The 10,000-nt window shown below is 46.8% G+C and overlaps 1 protein-coding gene across 1 annotated transcript in view; it reads right to left on the reverse strand.

Annotated features, from left to right (window-relative positions):
- Positions 1-10,000, reverse strand: part of LOC143300222 (uncharacterized) — a 53,243-nt gene that overhangs the window by 42,542 nt on the left and 701 nt on the right. The window contains exons 2-5 of the mRNA XM_076613798.1: positions 9,457-9,697; positions 7,615-7,803; positions 2,816-3,038; positions 162-333 (exon numbers count right to left, since the gene is read on the reverse strand). Coding sequence (XP_076469913.1) covers positions 162-333; positions 2,816-3,038; positions 7,615-7,803; positions 9,457-9,697 — 825 coding nt within the window. The remainder of the gene's footprint in view (positions 1-161; positions 334-2,815; positions 3,039-7,614; positions 7,804-9,456; positions 9,698-10,000) is intronic.

The raw sequence follows: 10,000 nt of genomic DNA on the forward strand, positions 1-10,000 counted from the left end.
CCTACTACTACTGCTGCTTCTGCTACTACTTATGCTGCTGCTGCTGTTATTACTGCTACTCCTACTGCTATTTCTACTGCTGTTTCACTAGAGCTTGATAGAGTGCCCTCACACACACACACACACACACACACACACACACACACACACACTGCACTCACCTTTCGCAAACGTGGAACTGAGAAGCACCACCAGACTGCGCATGAGCAGGGCGTCTATTCCGGCCTTGACTTCCGGCTTGAGTCGCTTCGCTTCGCGGGCCATGACGTCACACAGCCCCTGGAGCTTCGCCAGCCTCTGGAGACCCTTGTCGCTCCACTCCTCCTCCGCGACCTGCGTGACAAATCCATATACGCTGCACCACCACATCCGCGAGGGACATGTGGCTTGGTCTCTCTGTCCTTCTGACTTGTAGGTAGATAAGTATACTGGTAGGAACTAGGTAGGCAGACAGGTAGGTAGGTAAGTAGCCAGGACTCTCTGTCCTTCTGACTTGTAGGTAGATAAGTAGACGAGTAGGAGCTAGGTAGGTAGGTAAGTAGGACATGATCCAAGACTCTCTCCTTCTGAGATGTAGGTAGATAAGTAGATTGGTTGGAACCAGGTAGACAGACAGGTAGGTAAAGTAAGTAAGAACTTAGCTAAGACTGTCCTTCTGACTTGTAGGTAGATAATTACACGGGTAGGAACCAGGTAGACAGACAAGGAGGTAGGGAAAGTAGGAACTTAGCTAAGACTCTGTCCTTTTGACTTGTAGGTAGATAAGTAGACTTGTAGGAACTATGTAGACAGACAGGTAGGTAGGTAGGTAGGTAGGTAGGAACTGAGCCAAGACTCTCTGTCCTTCTGACCTGTTGGTAGATAAGAAGACGGGTAGGAACTAGGTAGGTAGGTAAGTAGGACATGATCCAAGACTCTCTCCTTCTGAGATGTAGGTAGATAAGTAGATTGGTTGGAACCAGGTACACAGACAGGTAGGTAAGGTAAGTAGGAACGTAGCTAAGATTCTCTGTCCTACTGACTTGTAGGTAGATAAGTAGACTGGTATGAATTAGGTAGGCAGACAGGTAGGTAGGTAGGTAGGTAAGTAGGAACTGAGCCAGGACTCTCTCCTTCTGAGATGTAGGTACATAGGTAGATTGGTAAGAACCAGGTAGACAGACAGGTAGGTAAGGTAAGCAGGAAGTGAGCCGTAAGTGGATTGGTAGGAATTATGTAGGCAGACAGGTAGGTAAGGTAAGTAGGAACTTAGCTAAGACTCTCTGTCCTTCTGACTTGTAGGTAGATAAGTAGACTGGTAGGAACTAGGTAGGCAGACAGGTAGTTAGGTAGGTATGTAAGTAGGACATGATCCAAGACTCTCTCCTTCTGAGATGTAGGTACATAAGTAGATTGGTTGGAACCAGGTAGACAGACAGGTAGGTAAGGTAAGTAAGAACTTAGCTAAGACTCTGTCCTTCTGACTTGTAGGTAGATAAGTATACTGGTAGGAACTAGGTAGGCAGACAGGTAGTTAGGCAGGTAGGTAAGTAGCCAGGACTCTCTGTCCTTCTGACTTGTATGTAGATAAGTAGATTGGTAGGAACCAGGTAGACAGACGGGTAGGTAGGGTAAGTAGGAACTTAGCTAAGACTCTCTGTCCTGACTTGTAGGTAGATAAGTAGACGGGTAGGAACTAGGTAGGTAGACAGGTAGGTAGGTAGGGTAAGTAGGAACTGAGCTAAGACTCTCTGTCCTTCTGACTTGTAGGTAGATGAGTAGATTGGTAGGAACTAGGTAGGCAGACAGGTAGTTAGGTAGGTAGGTAAGTAGCCAGGACTCTCTGTCCTTCTGACTTGTAGGTAGATAAGTAGGCGAGTATGAGCTAGGTAGGTAGGTAAGTAGGACATGATCCAAGACCCTCTCCTTCTGAGATGTAGGTAGATAAGTAGATTGGTTGGAACCAGGTAGACAGACAGGTAGGTAAGGTAAGTAAGAACTTAGCTAAGACTGTCCTTCTGACTTGTAGGTAGATAATTAGACGGGTAGGAACCAGGTAGACAGACAAGTAGGTAGGGTAAGTAGGAACTTAGCCAAGACTCTGTCCTTTTGACTTGTAGGTAGATAAATAGACTTGTAGGAACTAGGTAGACAGACAGGTAGGTAGGTAGGTAGGTAGGAACTGAGCCAAGACTCTCTGTCCTTCTGACCTGTAGGTAGATAAGTAGACGGGTAGGAACTAGGTAGGTAGGTAAGTAGGACATGATCCAAGACTCTCTCCTTCTGAGATGTAGGTAGATAAGTAGATTGGTTGGAACCAGGTAGACAGACAGGTAGGTAAGGTAAGTAGGAACTGAGCCGTAAGTGGATTGGTAGGAATTAGGTAGACAGACAGGTAGGTAAGGTAAGTAGGAACTGAGCCAAGACTCTCTGTCCTTCTGACTTGTAGGTAGATAAGTAGACGGGTAGGAATTAGGCAGACAGACAGGTAGGTAAGGTAAGTAGGAACTTAGCTAAGATTCTCTGTCCTTCTGACTTTTAGGTAGATAAGTAGACTGGTAGGAATTAGGTAGGCAGACAGGTAGGTAAGGTAAGTAGGAACTGAGCCAAGACTCTCTGTCCTGACTTGTAGGTAGATAAGTAGACGGGTAGGAACTAGGTAGGCAGACAGGTAGGTAGGTAGGGTAAGTAGGAACTGAGCTAAGACTCTCTGTCCTTCTGACCTGTAGGTAGATGAGGTAGATGGGTAGGAACTAGGTAGGCAGACAGAGAGATAGGAAGGTAGTTAGGAAATGAGCTAGGTGGATAATTATGTGCACAAAGGGTCAACACCAACCTGGTGCAGAATCAAGAACAGGGACGTCATCTGTCCGCAGAAATCCGCCTTGACGAAGTTCTTCGGGTCGGCCGTGACTGAAGCTGAGGAGGTCGTCTTGGATTTCGTGTCCTTGAGGTGACTTTTGGAACTTTCGTAGAATGTGTGAAGCATTTTCTGCACTTCCTGTCTGACGTCATGTTCCGTCTGCTTCTTGCTCGACTTCTGCCAGCCCGTGAAAGGTCTGAAAAAAAGAAGAAAAAAAAGGTGGATTCGAGAGAACATCATGACGGACTGAAAAAAAAAAAGTATTTGTATTTGTTTGTATTGCTTTTTATCACAACAGATTTCTCTGTGTGAAATTCGGGCTGCTCTCCCCAGGGAGAGCTCGTCGCTATACTACAGCGCCACCCATATTTTTGTATTTTTTCCTGCGTGCAGTTTTATTTGTTTTTTTTTCCCATCGAAGTGGATTTTTCTCCAGAATTTTGCCAGGAACAACCCTTTTGTTGCCGTGGGTTCTTTTACGTGCGCGAAGTGCATGCTGCACACGGGACCTCGGTTTATCGTCTCATCCGAATGACTACTGGACTACTAGTTGGATTGAAAAGAGGATAAGGCCATAGCGGTCTGAAAGTGTTCGATTAGGCAAAACGTCAATAATCATAACGGCCTGAAAATGTTCGATTAGGCAAAACGTCAATAACCATAACGGCCTGAAAATGTTCGATTAGGCAAAACGTCAATAACCATAACGGCCTGAAAATGTTCGATTAGCCAAAACGTCAATTACCATAACGGCCTGAAAATGTTCGATTAGGCAAAACGTCAATAACCATAACGGCCTGAAAATGTTCGATTAGGCAAAACGTCAATAACCATAACGGCCTGAAAATGTTCCATTAGGCAAAACGTCAATAACCATAACGGCCTGAAAATGTTCGATTGGGCAAAACGTCAATAACCATAACGGCCTGAAAATGTTCCATTAGGCAAAACGTCAATACCATAATGGCCTGAAAATGTTCGATTAGGCAAAACGTCGATACCATAATGGCCTGAAAATGTTCGATTAGGCAAAACGTCAATACCATAATGGCCTGAAAATGTTCGATTAGGTAAAACGTCAATTACCATAACGGCCTGAAAATGTTCGATTAGCCAAAACGTCAATAACCATAACGGCCTGAAAATGTTCGATTAGGCAAAACGTCAATACCATAACGGCCTGAAAATGTTCCATTAGGCAAAACGTCAATACCATAATGGCCTGAAAATGTTCGATTAGGCAAAACGTCAATTACCATAACGGCCTGAAAATGTTCGATTAGCCAAAACGTCAATAACCATAACGGCCTGAAAATGTTCGATTAGGCAAAACGTCAATTACCATAACGGCCTGAAAATGTTCGATTAGCCAAAACGTCAATAATCATAACGGCCTGAAAATGTTCGATTAGGCAAAACGTCAATAATCATAACGGCCTGAAAATGTTCGATTAGGCAAAACGTCAATAACCATAACGGCCTGAAAATGTTCGATTAGGCAAAACGTCAATAACCATAACGGCCTGAAAATGTTCGATTAGGCAAAACGTCAATACCATAATGGCCTGAAAATGTTCGATTAGGCAAAACGTCAATTACCATAACGGCCTGAAAATGTTCGATTAGCCAAAACGTCAATAACCATAACGGCCTGAAAATGTTCGATTAGGCAAAACGTCAATACCATAACGGCCTGAAAATGTTCGATTAGGCAAAACGTCAATACCATAATGGCCTGAAAATGTTCGATTAGGCAAAACGTCAATAACCATAACGGCCTGAAAATGTTCGATTAGCCAAAACGTCAATAACCATAACGGCCTGAAAATGTTCGATTAGGCAAAACGTCGATACCATAACGGTCTGAAAAAAGGCCATAACGGTATGAAAAGGGTTGGGTTTGGAAGAGGTTAAAGCCGTAACAGTCTGAGCAGTTGGACTGAGAAGAGGTTAAGGCCGTAACAGTCTGAACATTTGGACTGAGAAGAGGTTAAGGCCGTAACGGTCAGAATATTTGGACTGAGAAGAGGTTAAGGCCGTAACGGTCAGAACAGTTGGACTGAGAAGAGGTTAAGGCCGTAACGGTCAGAACATGTGGACTGAGAAGAGGTTAAGGCCGTAACGGTCAGAATATTTGGACTGAGAAGAGGTTAAGGCCGTAACGGTCAGAATATTTGGACTGAGAAGAGGTTAAGGCCATAACGGTCAGAACAGTTGGACTGAGAAGAGGTTAAGGCCGTAACGGTCAGAACATTTGGACTGAGAAGAGGTTAAGGCCGTAACGGTCTGAACATTTGGACTGAGAAGAGGTTAAGGCCGTAACAGTCTGAACATTTGGACTGAGAAGAGGTTAAGGCCGTAACAGTCTGAACATTTGGACTGAGAAGAGGTTAAGGCCGTAACAGTTTGAGCAGTTGGACTGAGAAGAGGTTAAGGCCGTAACGGTCAGAACATTTGGACTGAGAAGAGGTTAAGGCCGTAACGGTCAGAACAGTTGGACTGAGAAGAGGTTAAGGCCGTAACGGTCAGAATATTTGGACTGAGAAGAGGTTAAGGCCATAACGGTCAGAACATTTGGACTGAGAAGAGGTTAAGGCCGTAACGGTCAGAACAGTTGGACTGAGAAGAGGTTAAGGCCGTAACGGTCAGAACATTTGGACTGAGAAGAGGTTAAGGCCGTAACGGTCAGAACATTTGGACTGAGAAGAGGTTAAGGCCGTAACGGTCAGAACATTTGGACTGAGAAGAGGTTAAGGCCGTAACGGTCAGAACATGTGGACTGAGAAGAGGTTAAGGCCGTAACGGTCAGAACATGTGGACTGAGAAGAGGTTAAGGCCGTAACGGTCAGAACATGTGGACTGAGAAGAGGTTAAGGCCGTAACGGTCAGAATATTTGGACTGAGAAGAGGTTAAGGCCGTAACGGTCAGAACATGTGGACTGAGAAGAGGTTAAGGCCGTAACGGTCAGAACAGTTGGACTGAGAAGAGGTTAAGGTCGTAACGGTCAGAATATTTGGACTGAGAAGAGGTTAAGGCCGTAACAGTCTGAACATTTGGACTGAGAAGAGGTTAAGGCCGTAACGGTCAGAACATGTGGACTGAGAAGAGGTTAAGGCCGTAACGGTCAGAACAGTTGGACTGAGAAGAGGTTAAGGCCGTAACGGTCAGAACATGTGGACTGAGAAGAGGTTAAGGCCGTAACGGTCAGAATATTTGGACTGAGAAGAGGTTAAGGCCGTAACGGTCAGAATATTTGGACTGAGAAGAGGTTAAGGCCGTAACGGTCAGAATATTTGGACTGAGAAGAGGTTAAGGCCGTAACGGTCAGAATATTTGGACTGAGAAGAGGTTAAGGCCATAACGGTAAGAAAATGTTGGGTTTAGGGGAGGTTGTTTATATAAAGAACTGAAAATGTTGGATTGGGAAGAGGTTAATGCCATAACGGTCAGAAAATGCTGGGTTCAGGGGAGGTTAAGGTTTATATAAAGAACTGAAAATGTTGGATTGGGAAGAGGTTAAAGTCAAAAGGTTCTGGAAAAAAAAAAAAAAAACAAACAATCAACAACGTTAGATTCGGGAGAATGTCATAACTACCTGAAAATGTTAAGACCGGGGAGAAGTTAACCCTTTCACTGCCAAACTCGCATTTATGCAGCAGCTAGGTAGATAACCCATGTCACTGAAGGGTGACCAAATCATCGGTCTGTTAACCATGAACCTGCTGCTCTTTATGTTCGGTGGTAGGATAGGCCGTATTTCCTGCACATCATAGGAGGAATCCCCGGCTATTCTAAGACACCATATTTTCTGTCTTCATAACACAAATAGAATTTTGCGCTCTAAATTGACTGGCGGTGAAAGGGTTAAAGTCGCAGGAATGAGAGAGCTTAACTCCTTACCTCTTTATGGAAGATGTACGCTCCTAATTTTCGTGATAATATAACGCAATTCTGGATTAGATTCGTGTTAGGAATATTCGTTATTTCAACCTTAATGGCATGGGTAGGGTGCATTTTACCACTTCACAGCTTCGAAGTGGGTTTGGACAAAATTATCGCATGGATGAGTGAACTGGAGTGTGGGGGTGCGGGTGGGGTGTGCGTGCGTATGATTGTGTGTGTGTGTGTGTGTGTGTGTGTGTGTGTGTGTGTGTGTGTGTGTCTGTGTGCGTGTGTCTGTGTGTGCGCGCGTGTCTGTCTGTCTGTCTGTGTGAGTGTCTCTGCATGTGTGTGTCTACTCATGTGTGTGTGTGTGTGTGTGTGTGTGTGTGTGTGTAATGTGTCTGTGTGTCTCTGCGTGTCTATGTCTACTCATTTGTGTGTGTGTGTGTGTGTGTGTGTGTGTGTGTGTAATGTGTCTGTGTGTCTCTGCGTGTCTATGTCTACTCATGTGTGTGTATGTGTGTGTGTGTGTGTGTGTGTGTGTGTGTGTGTGTGTGCGTGCGCGTGCGTGCGTGTATGTCTGTGTGAGTGTCTGTGTGGATAACTGTGTTTGCTCATGTGTGTGTGTGTGTGTGTGTGTGTGTGTGTCTGTCTGTCTGTGACAGAAGAGTGCGCGCACCCTCCCCAGCAAGAGCCCATGCCCCCCACCCCCTCACCCATACCACCTCCCCACCCCCCCACCTCACTCCTCCCTCTCCCCCTCCCCCAAACTCCCCAAACCACTCTCAGCCCCCCCCCACCCCAACCCCCCAGCCCACCCCCAAAACAACACTCCACTCGATCCCAACGATCCCCTCTGCCAAACTCCCCCCCCCCCCCAACCCCCCACCTGCACTCCTCCGTCGTGGGCCGATGTTTGGGCAGGCTGAACAGCGCGCACATGACCACCAGATGCAGATGGCCACACACCCGCATGTGCTCCCGGTCGTCGGTCATTTCGTCGGCGGTGTCGTCATGGATGACGTCATAGGTCTCCTGCGCTACATCCAGCAGCTGGGTTTTGAAGGCCAGGATGTCTCTGCAAAATTGAGATTTAGCTCTCTCTCCATACGAACGGCGAAAGAGACGACGTTAACAGCGTTTCACCCCCATTTACCATCATCAAAATATTGCAAGCGGAAGGCTCTTATTACTGAAGACGTGAATGTTGACAAAGAATACCACAATTCTGACGACGGAAGGTAAAGGTTGGGTCATTCAGACACCCACTGGACATCCGAGGGGTCTGTGTAGTAGATAGAAGAGAGGACTGGCCGTACTGAGTGAGTTAATAGATATAATAAATAGATATAAAAAAAAAATTGTTAAAAATTCATCAAGCAATCAACCGATCCACCCACCCACACAACAGTCATCCACCAATATCGATCCTTTTCTTCTTCGTTCGTGGGCTGCAACTCCCACGTTCACTCGTATGCACACGAGTGGGCATTTACGTGCATGACCGTTTTCATGTAGGCAGTCGTACTCCGTTTTCGGGGGTGTGCTTGCTGGGTATGTTCTTGTTTCCATAACCCCCACCGAATGCTGACATGGACTACAGGATCTTTAACGTGCGAATTTGATCTTCTGCTTGCCGTATACACACGAAGGGGGGTTCAGGCACTGGCAGGTTCTGCACATATGCTGACCTGGGAGATCGGAAATAACCTCTACCCTTTACCCACCAGGTGCCGTTACCGAGAACCCTAAGATTGAAAGTCCAACGCTTTAACCACTCGGCTATTGCGCCCGTCACCGATCGATCGAGCAATCTGACGAGCGCCATAGCCGAATGGTTAAAGCGTTGGACTTTCGATCTGAGGGTCCCGGGTTCGAATCACGGTGACGGCGCCTGGTGGGTAAAGGGTGGAGATTTTTACGATCTCCCAGGTCAACATATGTGCAGACCTGCCGGTGCCTGAACCCCCTTCGTGTGTATACGCAAGCATAAGATCAAACACGCACGTTAAAGATCCTGTAATCCATGTCAGCGTTCGGTGGGTTATGGAAACAAGAACATACCCAGCATGCACACCCCCGAAAGCGGAGTATGGCTGCCTACATGGCGGGGTAAAAACGGTCATACACGTAAAAAGCCCACTCGCGTATATACGAGTGAACGTGGGAGCTGAAGCCCACGAACGCAGAAGAAGAAGAAGATCGAGCAATCATTCAACCCGTTTGCAAGTCCGCCAGTCAGTTCCTGGACTTGGTGTGAAACCATTTCATGACTGAATGTTGTGCAGGGCTTTGAGAACGACAGATGTAGACAGACACACAAACAGACAAGACTGATGTATAGACAGACAGACAGATAGATAGACAGACAGGAATTTTATTCAGCCCTCAGATAGACAGAAAGATAGATAGACAGATCGCCGATCTTTATTCAGACGAGGGCCTAAAAGGCTGTCTGTCATGCGGACAACGTGTCCTGTCCAGCGTAGCTGACACTGGATCAGCAGGCTTTCGATGCTGGGCAGGCCGCTCCTCTCTAGGACCTGGAGGTTGGAGACCCTGTCTTGCCACTTTATGCCGAGGATCCACACACACACACACACACACGCTTCAACTTTATAAAAAAAAACAAAAAAACAAAAAAAACAAAAAAACACGCACAGAAATTAAAGATATCACCCTTTGAAGAACAGACGAAACTTGCAGCACAACACGTAAACCCCCCACTGACCTGTGCTTGATCCCAACGATCAGCCGCTCCAGCCGAGAAGCGGCATCACGCCGAACTGCCCGGGAGTCCGCCGCCAGACAGGACGCGATCAACCCCACGTTCAGCCCGTAGTCGTGCTGCGGGAGGGTCTCCGTCAGCAGCAGCTGCTTGGCCACGGGCCCGTACCGGCTGTGGCTCAGGTACTTGAGCTGTTCCTCCATGCTCTTCTGGAGCTTGGCCGAGGTCGGGTCGTCCTCGTTCACTGCGGGCGCGGCAAACAACAGGATTGGTGATTGTGGTGGTGGTGGTTGGTGGTGGTGGTGGTGGTGTTGTTGGTGGTGTTGGTCTTGGTGGTGGTGGTGGTGGTGTTCGTCTTGGTGGTGGTGGTTGGTGTTGGTGGTTGGTGGTTGGCGGTGGATGTGGTGGTGGTAGTTGTGGTGGTGGTGACACACAACCCATCACAACCCAACCCAACCCATCACAACATAATACATCACAACAAAACCCAACCCATCACAACATAATGCATCACAACACAACACAACCCATCACAACATAATACATC

Source organism: Babylonia areolata, chromosome 26, assembly GCF_041734735.1.
Source record: "Babylonia areolata isolate BAREFJ2019XMU chromosome 26, ASM4173473v1, whole genome shotgun sequence".
NCBI classification, from domain to species: domain Eukaryota; kingdom Metazoa; phylum Mollusca; class Gastropoda; order Neogastropoda; family Buccinidae; genus Babylonia; species Babylonia areolata.